Source organism: Branchiostoma belcheri, unplaced genomic scaffold, assembly GCF_001625305.1.
Source record: "Branchiostoma belcheri isolate BF01 breed outbred unplaced genomic scaffold, Haploidv18h27 scaffold52, whole genome shotgun sequence".
Taxonomy (NCBI): domain Eukaryota; kingdom Metazoa; phylum Chordata; class Leptocardii; order Amphioxiformes; family Branchiostomatidae; genus Branchiostoma; species Branchiostoma belcheri.
This window is the reverse complement of record NW_017804154.1, coordinates 2,003,634-2,018,281: the sequence shown is the minus strand read 5'-3', so window position 1 is coordinate 2,018,281 and position 14,648 is coordinate 2,003,634. Positions and strand designations below refer to the sequence as shown.

The window sequence follows — 14,648 nt, the reverse complement described above, 5'->3', positions numbered from 1 at the left end:
TTTGAAGAATAAATGTAATTTTGGAGCAATGAATAAGAAAATAATGTGCTTCCTAGGATTAACATGAAATCCTTTATATGGCATGTTGAAACAGCTTTGGCCATAGGTGCAAACTAAACACCATATACTTTTACCTCAAGAGATGTCAAATGCATGAGAGACTGTCCACTGACCAGGGAGATGCAATACAAGCACCCCTGAGTACATGTAGTTCAGAACATCTACACATTATCTGTAGTTTGGAGCAAGCAGAATATCAGCTTCAGTTGTCCCACACAAGGGGCAACACATGGCCATAAACCTTTCATATCAACACTGAACTAGGAGCAAAGCAGAGCGGATCAATTCAACAACAGTACTGACAGTATTGCTTCAAAAGGTGAGCACTGAATAAGGAACAATGCAGTTCACAATTTTACTTGGATATAAAAGAAGTCAAAAAGACATTACATGTGCAGACTCTTGGGTACAAACATGACAAAATCTTCACATCATAAAAAAAGGAAAAAATCATTTCTATCCTTAATGACCTAATTTTCCTTAACTCCAAGTTTCACACATATTAAGTAAATATATTGTACCTCATACTGTCTTACAAAGTTACTAAGAAATCTAATGGTGAACATTAGTTTATTGCATATAATGATAGAACAACCACATCAAAACAATAGTCAATTTCAATACACCTAACTGTACAAGCACATATGCATGAACACAGTTCACAAGAACCCAGAAGCTTGCTCCCATATGGACAAGCACATTGTCTGTATTAATTAGGTTTAATTTCTTTCCTTTTAAACTGCTAACAATCATTGGAAACTTGCAATGACACACACACACAATTCCTCATGATTGGCTTTAAAACTTCTGTCTCGAATGTCTATAGCACTTTTAACTCACTTAATTCAATAAAATTTATGAACATGTGACACTGTGACAGTAGACATATACAGTTCATACACCATACTTTCGCACAATAGCCTTACCCACTAGTTTTATTCTTTGGGATAACTTTCCAAGATCTTAGTAAAAACTGAAATCCTAAGTCATATAGAATGATTCACTTATTTTAGGTTGAAAGGTGTTGCATTGTCCATCATTTTAGTACTACTGGTGACAAATAGCATTTAAATCAATATCCCAAAGCTATGATTTAGATAAAGCTATGTTATATATTGTGTCCTAAGTTATTTTGATGGTCAGTAATATTGTTATTTTTTTTAATAAACCACCAGAATACAAGAATATGTGTTTGTTTCCACTGAATCTGTCAATTACAGTATTAATATATTACAAACCTTAAACATGCACAATTTCTTTTGCAGATGCAGGGCTTTTACAAAGTTCTGAAAGAGCATGGCAAATATCTCAAACCTCTGTAGGGTCTATTCATTTGATAAAAAATACTGCTCTATATCTACTGTATGTTGGTACTTTTTCATGCTGCTAGCAGGATAATCCTTGCATACCTATGTCAATCTTTACCGGAATAGTACTTTAATTACATACATTGGTATTGAGCAGGTCTAAATCAGTCTACACCCTCAAAACCTTCTGTGTTCTCTATTGCAATCTTCAGTTTGTCCCATAGCTCCTGGAAGCTCCGGTAAGGTGGCAAGTCCACACGGTTGAAGCTGTATGGAAAGCAAAATGCAACTTGTGTCAAAATAACTCTTGCGAATATAAAAAAGAAAGTCGCCTTTAAAATATGCCAATTTTGTACTTTTCTCAGGCCTGCTGAGGATTCATCATTGTATCAACTTGGCATTAGTCATCTCAAAGTCATCAGGGGTATTTTTCAGTATCCAGAAGTTACTGTACTGACATGTCTCAAAACTGCAAACATATAAATACTGCAACTTTTTAAATACATGCATTTACAGTTACTGTAGTAAGACTTGTACATTTGTACTATAAATATTATAAAAACATACAGCACTTTGATTGCTTTATATGTACAACATAGCACTGGGTGGCCACCTACCATGTATGTGCTCTGGGCAGCTGGTCTGGATTTCCCCATTTCTCTATGGTGAACTTCTGAGGACCGTTACTCCCTGCAAGGGACAGATATACAACAACTGAGAAATTATGTCTATTACGGGTGAGCACACAACTTATAGCTCACTTGACTTCACTGCGTAATATGTGATGCCTAAATCAGCATAAAAGTGTATTTTGCAAACTAAAAGTACTCAGCAATGTAGTACCAGGATATATATATGTTGTTAGGTAATATTATGTCCTTAATTTAGTAACATGGTTTGATATCTTACCCCAAAGCTCTGCAAAGCCGTTCATAGGAACCCTGGATGTTCCCGTCACAAACTGGAGCAGACGGACACGGGTCTCTGGATCCATCAGGATCACAGCCTGGGAAACGCATGGGGGGGTGTGTACTGGTCACTTCTCAGTCAAAAGTCATTTTAAAGCATCAAACATGAGTATTTGTATATGAATGTAAAAATGTACAGATTTAGAAAACTTCATCTTCTATAGGCACACCAGAGTTCAAAACAAGACTGCCACTTGATCTAGTCCTGGAATCAATATTTCTGAGATGGATGTACATGACATATTAATGGGGAAAAGTGCACAAAGTAGAAGTATTTTTGACTACAAAATTTCTGTTCAAGAGATGAAAAAATCCATGCTGATAAAAGACATATTTTCACACACTCACCTTCCAGAACCACTGAATGATGGGATGTTTGTCACTGTAGTCTCCTCGGTAGGCTGTGTGCTTCCTCCAGTCATTCACATCAATGTCTCCCAGACCACACATTAACAGCTGGAAATGGGAAAGCAAAACTCATCACTTAAGAAATAATAACTGGCATAAATATTTTCTCTTGTTGCATCCTTGAACTGTGTACTGTTGTTATGAAACCAGAAATCAACTTGAAGCCTAACATTATTGTAGCTAGGACATCTTTCTTTCCATTAATGCCACCATTTACTTGACTTTATAGTTGAATGAAAGGAATGAAATAGGAAAGCAAATGTACATGCTGACATTATCTACAGAAAATCTTTACATCTTGTAGTATGTTATATAGACCATATAAAAACAACAGTTACTACAAAATGTTTTAAGTTTGACCATCAGGCATTACATCAGACAATGCAGGTCTTACCTCCACTTCTCTCTCATCAAAAATACTCAGCAGCTCTTGTTGCACCAACTCATTAAAACCCTGTAATAAAATGAAAGGCAAGACAAAGTTAGTACTAGTATGTACAATATGTTCTGGTGTTGTTAAACTCTTATCGGTGCCATCCCTTGAACTCTCTTATAGTTAAGTTGGCAGCAATTCAAGGAAAGAGACTTAGCTAGTACAATCGAAAATTTTAAGAATACAACTCAACTGTACATTGCTATTTAGGCAGAAGCAATGATTTTAATACAGTCAACTTACGTCCATCAAAGACTTCATTTGTTCCTGGACCCTAGAACTGAACCTCCACTTGATAACAAGGCTAGAAGGAATACAAAATTACTATGAGACTTATATAAGTACATCATAAAGTGACTCTACAACATATCTTAAAGCATTTGGCAATAAAATTACTTCTTAACAATTAGAACAATTTGATTTGTACTTGACTTCTGATTTATCACATTACCATTGCCAACCCTACCCTTACGACACTAGTAGTCTACCAAATCTACCTTTGATACAATGAAATGAAGTTTTCAAAGCATGACTAAAGGATTTATAAGAAGTGCACTAAGTTACTACGATAAAAATTTTCACTCACTCAATGTACTCCTTCTTATTGCTGTTGGTGACCACAATGTCGGCACCATTAGCTTTGAGGTCCTTTGTGACAGTCTAGTAAGGGTCATAAAAACATTCAAACATTCAGACTCAGGTAACAACATCGCTTAGGAAAAACACATAGCCACATTTCTGTTAATTGTTATTTAGGGTCAAATTTCAAGAGCCATGGCAAAGAAAGGTCCCGACAACTTCAAGGCAAAATTGTTACAATTTATAGTAAACGCTTAACTATTAAAAGACAGTACATATTACAGGCTAGAAAAGACTTATTGGTAACATTGAAGGATGACACTCAGAAAACTCACCTGTCCAAACTGGTCCTCTTCCACACAGAACCTGAGGTCAAGGTCCTCTGGGTCATTCTCTGTGATCCACACCAAAGAGTTGTAATATTCACTGTCCTGGGGAGGAAGTTTCAAACAGAATGTAGCAGCTTATTCTGTAACAATTCAGGCAGACAGATGGACACTATTTTTACAAGAATCTTGGAAAATGAAGGAAATCTTGCACACTAGACTTCAGGTAGAATAACAGTACATACCACAGACTCCATGTCCTTCAGGGTGATGGGTTTCTTCAGCATCATCTTGTAGAAAGGACGAATGAAGAATGCTGCAAGAAATGAAATACACAATTTTATAAGTCCCTGATATTCACCCTATTCTTACATTCCGTTAATAAAATACATGTATCTAGAACAAATCATGATAATAGGATTCTATACATTCTCCATGTGGTGTTTTGGCTTTATTTTCCATCTGTTCATGTAGTCTATTACCCCCTTAGGGTACAATAAAGCTGACAAAATGCAGCTGCTAGACTTTGTACGTTAGCAGGAGATTATGGATGTCACAGCTGTTCAGTGATATCTTCTTACCATCTAAGAGTTTTCCATGGTACACTGCCATGCCAGCCACCCTGCCAATGAACTTGAAGTACGACAAGTGGTCCTCATTGCAGAGCCCAGAGTTGGGGTTGATCTGAAGGGTATAGTTGTCACTGGAAGGGAGGGAAGGGGGGGGGTATCAAAATTATTCCTTTATGTGTCAATCAATCCCTTCCAACAATGCTTTAACAATGGCTAAATAACTTTGTATTCACTATGGCTTCCCAGTTAACTATGTATACAAATAAGATGGACACTCTCAAAACAAGTAAAGCAATTTTTTCATAGCCATGTTTCCAATTCCAAGATTGCAAAGTCATTATTCCATCAAGTCTTCCAAAGATGAGAAAAATGTCATAGCTACCTAGTTTCCACACATAATATATCAGATATCATAAAATGTCTCACTCACTTCGCAGAGTACTCAAACAAGCCATAGTATGGGTTGAACATCTCATGTGAAAGGAGGTAGAACCATTCCCTGAAATACAACAGCATCAAGTTTTTTAACTACATGTCATTCCTTAAATGGCATGTATTACAATACGTGACATAGTATGTTTGTCATTATTATCATTTCATGCACTTAATAAGTACTCTGATCAAATTACTAAATATGAAGTAGTTCTATGAAAAAGACTAGCATACTACTGTTACAGTAGTGCTGTATAGTGAAACCACAGCAGGCAAGCAATCTTCACAGGTAAAGAACATACAACTCAAGAGAAATTGAAAATGTTTTTTCAGTATACAGACCTTGCCACTCCACCGTAGTCCAGACCCTTTTCACCCTCAAAGTCAATCCACAGCTTGGCCTTCAAGTTGTCTGCTTTCTTACAGGCCATGATGGTTCGATAAGAGTCCTCCAAAATACTGTTTCTGTGCAGCTTCATCTCAAACTTCTGGTTCTGGGGCATGTTGGCCTGTTGTAAAAACATTTAATTTAGTTTAATGCCTTTACTAAACACATCAGTGTCTTTGAGCACTTCTTGTTGAAAAATGTCCTTTTTTACTTCAGTTACCCTTCAGTTTAGTGTATTGCAATGTATCAGTTGCTCAAAATAATGAAAGAATATAAAATAACTTACTGGTCTCCTTAATTTGGATCTGAAGTATTCATACTTCCTCTTGTAATCTCTGGAATATGGCACAGCCTAAATAGGAGAAAAACGCAGTGCTGACAGTTAAAACTCATCTTGTACTATCTGCTACTCCAATTAAGAAGTCTGCCGAAATCTGGAACAATAGCATTAACAGTTACTTTAAACACTCTTCCAAAGTCTGGTTGTTTAATGCACCGATAATTCAAAGAGGACTAAATACAGATTTAACACTAACAATGCCCAAGTGTACATGTACTTCACATTAGAATATGAGAACAACTGAACTGCACAAAATAGAAATCAAACGTAGGAACACTGTTTACCCGTCTAATATTAATGCACTCTTCTTCATCCCACAAGTCCAGAATCTTTACAAAGTTGTCAAAATCATCCATTCTGTGGCCTTGTCAACACATTCCTAACAACCCAATCCTGCTGACGAGACTTTCATTTCATGGTCCATGCTGGTTTTGATTCTGCAGACAATTACATGTAGGACCACTTGTCTTTTCATTGAGCTAACGAGGAATTGTCTGCACCTTGAACGACTGCTACAAAATTTGTGCACTATTCATCAAACACATTCAGAGAAGACTAACCGGTCCAGCCAGTGCAGCATTCTGGAAGGCTCTGCTTAGCCGAGGGTCTTCCCAGGTGGTATTTTTGGTGTCTGGCAAGTAAAATAATTTGATAACAGTTATATTCATGGGATATTCATGAAAAGGGAGGAACAATTACAACGTATATCTATATTCTTCTTAAACATGCAATAAAATAAGCAAATTCTAAAAATTTCCTTGCAATTTTTGGTACAGGACAAGTTTTAAGTGCAGATTACCAAACCTAGACCAGTAGACAAATGAAACATCAACCCTGTTCATTCATTAAGGGCCTCTTGACATATATATGTCATTGAGGGATAGACATAATATATGTGGTATAGACTCAATGACATACATTATGATTTACAAAATGTATCGTAACTTACTGTGATCAATGAAGAAGGTTCTCCCATCAGTATGTACTCTCTCCTCCCAACCCGACTGGAAAACAACATTTATAGAGTGACTGGTACATTCCAAACAAAACATGTTCTATTCCAAATGATGAGTTGGAATAAGACGAAGTGGAATGCATCTGCACTCCAAAACGTGTTCCATTCCAAATCATGATTTGGAATAACATGAAGTGGAATGCCTGTTGCATTCCAACACATGATCCTTCCTAAAACATGATTTTTGTAATCCCATGTCTGGAGGCGGAGCATCCAGTGTTTTGGGGTGGAGCCTAGTATTTGTGAGGGCGGAGCTGATCAACATGTGGCTGGACACATTTTGTACTGTTGAATGTTTCATTATATGGGTACAGTCTGAGATGTTTAATGATGAAACATAACTGCCAAAATGCATTCTAAGGTAACTAAAACCTGGACACCCACACACAGAACTGCCACAGCACTGACGAATCATGGTCAATCTCACACCGACTGTCACGACCATCCCTGTCACAGATAATGTCACAAGCTAACGTTCCTCATGATTAAAAAAAGGAGAAACTCTGATGGAACACCCGCTCCCCGTTTCCCAAGTATACATGCATATGGAGGAAATTATTCCATTGGGTGTCTTTGAACCATGTTTTTTTAATTCGGAAGATTCCATAGCGTGTCTAGAGCAAAGACACAAAATGGAATATTCCAAAACATGTCTGAAAGTCACGAAATGGAACATTCTAAAACATGGCTAACAGTCCTTGACTCTTTTTCATCTGACAATCACTATGTTTTTGGCGAAAATTTCATCAGGCTGACTTTGCAGTATAAACTCTTCCAAGAATTCGTAACTTAGACAATTTCATCAACTTTTTAAAAATGAATTCCTCTCATTCTCTTTTGTCCCTGGTCAGTAGTAAAATTATAATACGTATCAAATGGTCAACTTGGATGGGCCTTCATATTGTTCTCTATGTTTTTTTCAAAATGTTCTTAGCATTATCCTGTTGTTCTCAAGTCCACATGACAACGGTTTATCAACAGCACAACACTGTGAAGAAATGCAAACTTTATTTGAATCCTCAAAGGTCTCCCTGAAACCCCGCCCTCCACACACATTCCCTGGCCTCCTCCTTCGTCGCTGTGGGAAAAGAACGGACCAAATATGGCATCTAGGGTATGAATAATTAATTAATCCTGTCGCTCCTGTCAATCACCCATGACTGACAGCAGAATCATGGTCCAGCGGCACCATGAATACAACAAGCAGAATGCAACAGTGACATTCAATAAAACTTGAAGTAAACCCTGCACTAGGGCAACATTGGATGCAATACCCCAGAAAGTAAGTCTGTTCACTGTCTAATTGGTGAAGGTTCACATGTACATGTATATAACTGGCCAGACCATCATAACGGGGAGGGCCAGTATAATAAGGAATAGGGACTGTGCATGAGTATCATTAGGCATCTACTGTATGTGAATGTGATGCATCTTGGTGGATATGTTTTAAGTTCCCCACCAGTATTTTCAATCTTCCGACAAGTAAAACTATATGTACCATAATCATGTTAATTCAAACAGTAATCCAACAGCAGCGTGAATGTAAGATGTTGTAGGAATGATAAGGAACTGTTGTAGTGGACTGACCGGCAGTGGTCCCAGGTGGGAGAGGTCAGGGTTGGACCCTGCACGTTGTCGGACCTGTGGCGTGTCCAGCGTGCCTGCTGCCGGGGAGGTCACTGTCGCTGCACGCGGCATCATGGAGCGGTGAGGCTGGGGCGACGCAGCGGCCGCGTTTCTCGGGTCATGCTGCAACAGAACGTAAACAGATGTTTGGTGTTTTCAGACAGCCTGTAATCAAGTATGGTAAAGCACTAAACACGACTAGTACATTACAGATGTACCCTCATATATCCTACATTTTGTTGCAAGTAACTAGTAGTACAAAAGTAAGGAATAGTAAAGATACCTTTGCTTGAATAGAAGCCAGGGTGGATTCACAAATTTATCATCCCCATTCCATGAGACAATTCCAAAACAGTGTTTTAAACTGATGAATAATTGAGGATCACATTATTTTTAGGATACCAGTGCTTACATGACACCACAATTGCAAGGAGCCAAAGCTGGATTCAGAAATGTCTGTAGCCACTCTGACTGAGGATTTAAATATCTGTGTACCCTACACCAGGGTACTAAGAGTGTTTAGCATCCTGATGTATCTGAAGTGTTGTCTCTAGTCCTCAAATAGAGCAGATAAGGAAAGGATCCTATTTGCATTCTTATTTGGGAAGTAAACAAATGTAATCCTCTTCTATAAATAAACCCTGGGTGGAATGTATGACATTGTGCTTGCATATGGGTCTCAACTACAATTCACACAATTCACCATAACATTTCCAAAGAACTGATCTTGCTGCTTAGAGTTAGACAAATAATTCACATATTTTTTATCAAGGAAAGCCAGCTTGAACCATTGCTGGACATTGGAATGTGAGGAACAGCCCTAAATCATTTTCCACCCCCACACATCAGTTTCACAAGTTAAAAGACAAGACCACATACCCATGAAGTTGTTCTGGTGTTATGGTCGATGTAGAAGGGACGTCCCCCCTCTGTGTACCTCATCTCCCAGCCAGGGGGGAGGGCTTCTATCTCTGCCTCCAGGTTAGACTGGCCATGGGGCTGGGACTGAAACAGGCAAACAGAACAACATCAACTCTACATCTCATTATACCTGAAGGAAATAATTGCCGATTTGCAAAGTAGATCTGGAAAAGAAGATGATGCTTAAAACATTAGGTTGCAGCAAGCTATGGACAGTAAAATCATGCAATTTGTCAGAAAATCCACACAGAGCAGATTAGGAATTTTCATTTGTTACTAGTACTTAATGCCTTTGGTACTGTTAGTAGTGAACAAATCATGAGATTTAACATTACATAATATTTTCAGCTACAGTTAACAGGAGAAGAAAGTTTGTATGGTTGATTAAAGAGCATGGCACTATATATATACTATATAAGTTAGTACACACATATGTACTAGTACTTTGTACATTCTTCGTCCACATAGCATTGTAAATACAGCTGAAAAGTACCCGGTATCATTGGCATGACCCAACATTTTCTTGGTTCAATACAATCAAATCATTCATGGATAAAATTATTGAAATTGAAATGAAAAACTTTTTATTCCTCTCCCCCAGATTACAGGATTAAAACATGCACCTTCAAGCTGTTGCTGTCAATCATGTTGGTATCTTGGCTTCTGTCATTGTCTCACATTAGTGACTACTGATTAAAATTCTTGCTAAAACCACTAATTATTTTAATACCAATTATTACCTTCCAGGTGGCATGACCTTTTCTTTTTTTAAGTCCAACCTTTTAAAACAGGAAGACTTCTAATATACTGATAGCACCAGAAAAAGTCTATTCTAAACAGTTACTGCAGGACTATAACAAGGATGGATAGGGGAAGAGACTATTGTCAGAAATGTGTATTTCCTGTGATTCAAAGGGAGACATAATCTGATTCAGACTGAGGACTGACATAAGCTATGGCAGGTTTGAATACTCATCTGACTTGTGTAACTTGTGTACATACTGTAAATAACTTTTTGGTCCATCCCTTAGTCTAGCCTGATACTAGAGGCGAGAAAGGAAAAGGAGACCACACTTACTTCTGACCTGACACTCATTCGATGGATCTACCAAGAAAAGGGGTTGGAAAAGAAAAACAAAACAAAGAAATTAAAATCTGGAGATAAGCAGTGCATCACATAACTGCAAATAGTCAGAAATAATTTTTTATTGCATGTCTTTGATGACTCTCAAGTTTTTTACTAGGCTTTATTCAATCCAGGTTTGATCTATTGGTTATGCATATATATGTATGTTATTACTATTAGTATATACATGTATATTTTTGGTGTCTTTTTTATGTCATGTAATTGTATGGAACTGGCAGATGGAATGACTTGTATTGTATCTCCTATAAAAAAACCTTTACTTCTGTAAAATATCGACCTAACGAATACCTTATTACTGTTGACAGTATGTGTACTATAATATGGCTCTTAGTGCAAAATGTGTATTGGCTTTATAATTTGTCTCCAAAAGTTTTTTCCTCTGAAGACAGGTATTAAAGCAGATGACAAAGTCAGACTGAGAAAGATTACAATAATTATTACATTATGACTATAAGGCAGGGTTGTATTGAAATGTATAAAGGCCTAACTATCCTGGAAGTTATGAATCCTAACCACAGGATGATCTGAGAATACCTTTTATTTTTCATAGAACAGGCAGTATTTCAGAAAACGTTTGGTGCTTAGTGTTTGAATGGCTTTGTGTAAGTACAATATCAGGACTGGTAAATGATTGCAACTTTCCAGTGTGAGCAATATGTCAAACTTTAACACCCCAGGCCATTCTTCATGTTCCAGACTGCATCACACTGCACATGACTTCACTCTGTGAACTAGCTTATTCTCCACTTTTCCAAGCCTGGAAAAGTGTTATTTCCTAAATTCACCAGCAGTTGGAAGTCCAGCCAACAGCGGATTTGTGATAGTTTTATTGCTAAAAGATGAGTTACAACACTATTGGTAATTCAGACCATGCCATGCTAGAGCACTACAGTAGGTAGGAGACAAGCTTAGAAATGTTTCTGGCAGCGCAGCGTTTCAGGAAGGGCAAAAAACCACGCCTTTAGGAAAATCATTCCTTCTACTGAGGGAAGTCAACGTACCTTTGGTGGGGGTGGGCCTTGTCGAGGTTGGGACGCAATCTAAAATCATAACATTTAGTAACTTTTACTGAAACAAACATAGCAAAGTGCTACAGTCATTTTCACAGACGTGGTCAAGGCCTGAAAAAAGCTTTCTTTGGTGATAGTGCTTTTCACTGTGTTGATTCACTTTATCTGAAATTAGAGGCATGTGGACAATGAAGTCTTTAAATTTTGTCATTACCAACCTTTGATCTGTAACAAAGCTTCCCATATATAGGGTGTTTTAAGAAGTATTTCACATTGATTTTGGCAGAAATCCCAGCTGTTTATTACTCAATGTACTGACTCAATAGCACATACAGAGTCTGTGCATCAATATCAGTGAATGCACGGCTTAAAGCTCTTCATTAAAATACCATATCAGCAGTCAGTGTAAAAACGATTTCCTTCAGTGTAACAATTGAATCAAGTTACACATACTGACATTAAGAGAAGACACTGTGGTATCGGTTAATGAAGTGTTCCATCAGTTGGTGCCTGACAGTTTGAATGTTAACATTGAAAGGGAACATGCCAGCTACTGTGCCACAGTACTTTATCTACCTCTATCTAAAGGATGGATAAAGATGCTGAAGCAATGAGACACCATCATGTTCCCAAACTACCAAAGACCATGCACCATCTAAGCACCTACAAGCCTCTTGCTGAGCACTACTGTAGCCAGTGCTGCTTTGGACTGTGTTGTTTAGGGAGCACGTCAGCAGAATGTACTGTGCCTACAAAAACCGTAAGGTATTGTGCATAGGACTTTAGCAGTGTTCATGTTTTTAAGGATTATGTCCTGTCTATAGTTTTCAAATGTTGTATCGGAAAAGTTAACATCTGCAACGGGCAAATTTCTGAAAAACATTGATCAAACCCTCAACGAAAAAACATGAAAAATCCAGGTTTTGTGCAGGCTCTGCTGGCGTGCTGGTTTAGGGAGAAGTGTAGGAAATGTTTATGCATCTTTACACTTGACGAGCTACATGTAGTACTAGCTGGGTATTATTCATGGTTACATGATCGTGGTCTTGACCAGGATTCAAAATGTCATGTCCTAAACACATCATAATTAAACTGTTCCCCTTCAGTTTGTGCTTAACAAAGAAAATGTGATCAAAACAAATACTACAGAAACTGGGAGTTCTGGCAGTGACTTGTATAAACATTTCTTTACTCTGACATACTAGTACATGTAACATGAATCATTTTACATCCCTTGCATGACACAATTCTATTATCGTTGAAAAGATTCATTTGTCACATATTGATACAGTTACTAGTGAATTCTTTCATCAGTGACAACTTGGAAGAATAAGGATACTAACCTCCAAACTTTCGATGGCTATCCGTGAACAAGATGGACTGATAGCCATCGAAAATTTGGAGGTTAGTATCCGTATCCTTCCAAGTTGTCACTGATGAAAGAATTCACTAGTAACAATTCTAGTAATATTTAAAAGTGCTTAAAGTAGCACTTCCTATTATTATTCAGCAAAAACCTCATGCTGAGAGCATATCGAAATGGAGGATTGTGAAACAGGTGGTGATGTCAACAACAACCTGTTCTGACTGGCAATAGTCACGTGCATGTCTACTTCTGCTGCTTTGATACAAATCCTGAGAGACTTCGAAAGGAATCACTACCAAAAAATTCTTGTCTATCTTTCACAACACTGCAAAATGTTTTCAAAGGAGAGGAGGAATACTCCCCACCTTGTATTTGAAGCCTGGTTATGAAATGAAAAGTGCCCCTCTGCGTACCTGTGCAGGTAGCTCCACCAGCGCCGCAGCTGCAGCCGCCGCACCTGCCCCGCCAGGTGTGGACATGTCCTCGCTGATCTGCCGTCTCTGGCGGAAGATCTGTGCTGCCTGCCGGTTGTTGCTCTCCTGTGCAGTCGAGGCTGTGGTGGCTGCAGACTGTGGAGTCAGCCCCCCTGCTGGGGCTTGGCTACTGATCACAGAAACAAAAGACAGTAAAAAAGTTTTCCTTATTTATTTCACAACTTTTCCCTACTTGGATTTCTCAAAGTTTGGCAAAATAATACTGTTTTTTTTTTTTGCTGTCCAAATGAATGAAGAGCTATTGTTACAACTTAACCAGTATTTTTTTTATCATTTTTGTATACTTAACACCATATTGTTTTTTTGTATTTTCATGAAGTATAATGTGATTCTTTCCTCACATGGAAGGGCGATGCCAGGTTGTTTGTCTGGTGTTATGGTCCACGTAGTACGTCCGGCCGTTTGCGTCCTGTCTCTCCTCCCAGCCCTGAGGCATGGCAGGTTGAGATGGGGAGGACGCCTGCACCTGGGGTTGTCTGGGCTCTGTATCCATGTCCACAATCTCCCAACCAGGCTACAGGCAGGACACAAGTCAGCATTAACATCATGTGTGTTTGGAGAAGTAAGTATTCAGCCAGTATACATATGCACAGGTTATCTTTTTCTTTTTGTCTATTTTCAAGTCAAAAATTGGGCAAGTAAGTGGTCAAAGGAGAATGATTGTCTGTGAATAATTTCATCAGGTTGGTAAGACTTAAGTGGTATATATAACAAAGTTCTTTATTCACATTTATTGGGGATTTTACAAGCCGATTTTTCAGTATCCCATTCCGTCAGCTTCCTCAGGGCAATACCAACGGCTATTCCGAGATCAGGGTGCGCCAAAGGGTTGCACTTGGGCCAATTTTTCAAGTTTTATATTTTTCTACTTTCAGTGCAGAAAATCGCACTAGAGGTGTTGCCATACATTGCACTTTTTAAATTTTTGGATAGAGACGTTCAGTTCAAAAGTTGTGCTCTATCCAAACTTAGCCCACTCATTTCAAATGTGGCCGGCAACGGACACTACAACTAAGCTGTAGTGTCCGTTGCCGGCCACATCTGGCCACTCAAGTACATGACAAGAACACCAAATCTTGCAAGACCTGTCATTTAGGGGTTGACAAAATGCTAAAGAAATAACATAAATGACAAAATTACTTCAAGATTGCAACAAAATGTAATTAATGTACCTATATGTAATACTTGGCAACGGACACTACATGGCAACGGACACTACACCCTTGAGGTTTTTTGACATTATTTCATATAATTAC

General features: G+C 38.2%; 1 protein-coding gene across 2 annotated transcripts in view; it reads right to left on the bottom strand.

The window, feature by feature from the left end:
• Window positions 1-1,214: 1,214 nt before the first annotated feature.
• LOC109480785 (E3 ubiquitin-protein ligase NEDD4-like) overlaps window positions 1,215-14,648 on the bottom strand; it is a 20,325-nt gene continuing 6,891 nt past the window's right edge. Inside the window, exons 11-29 of one of the 2 annotated variants that reach the window (XM_019783089.1) lie at window positions 11,524-11,562; window positions 10,454-10,480; window positions 9,334-9,459; window positions 8,416-8,577; window positions 6,763-6,817; window positions 6,374-6,444; window positions 5,760-5,825; window positions 5,428-5,594; window positions 5,084-5,152; window positions 4,663-4,784; window positions 4,327-4,397; window positions 4,091-4,186; window positions 3,763-3,836; window positions 3,420-3,480; window positions 3,138-3,197; window positions 2,684-2,791; window positions 2,277-2,373; window positions 1,985-2,057; window positions 1,215-1,634 (exon numbers count right to left, since the gene is read on the bottom strand). In XM_019783089.1, the coding sequence (XP_019638648.1) occupies window positions 1,532-1,634; window positions 1,985-2,057; window positions 2,277-2,373; window positions 2,684-2,791; window positions 3,138-3,197; window positions 3,420-3,480; window positions 3,763-3,836; window positions 4,091-4,186; window positions 4,327-4,397; window positions 4,663-4,784; window positions 5,084-5,152; window positions 5,428-5,594; window positions 5,760-5,825; window positions 6,374-6,444; window positions 6,763-6,817; window positions 8,416-8,577; window positions 9,334-9,459; window positions 10,454-10,480; window positions 11,524-11,562 (1,647 nt within the window). In that variant the 3' untranslated portion in view covers window positions 1,215-1,531. The remainder of the gene's footprint in view (window positions 1,635-1,984; window positions 2,058-2,276; window positions 2,374-2,683; window positions 2,792-3,137; window positions 3,198-3,419; window positions 3,481-3,762; window positions 3,837-4,090; window positions 4,187-4,326; window positions 4,398-4,662; window positions 4,785-5,083; window positions 5,153-5,427; window positions 5,595-5,759; window positions 5,826-6,373; window positions 6,445-6,762; window positions 6,818-8,415; window positions 8,578-9,333; window positions 9,460-10,453; window positions 10,481-11,523; window positions 11,563-14,648) is intronic. The other variant, XM_019783090.1, reaches the window with a different exon arrangement.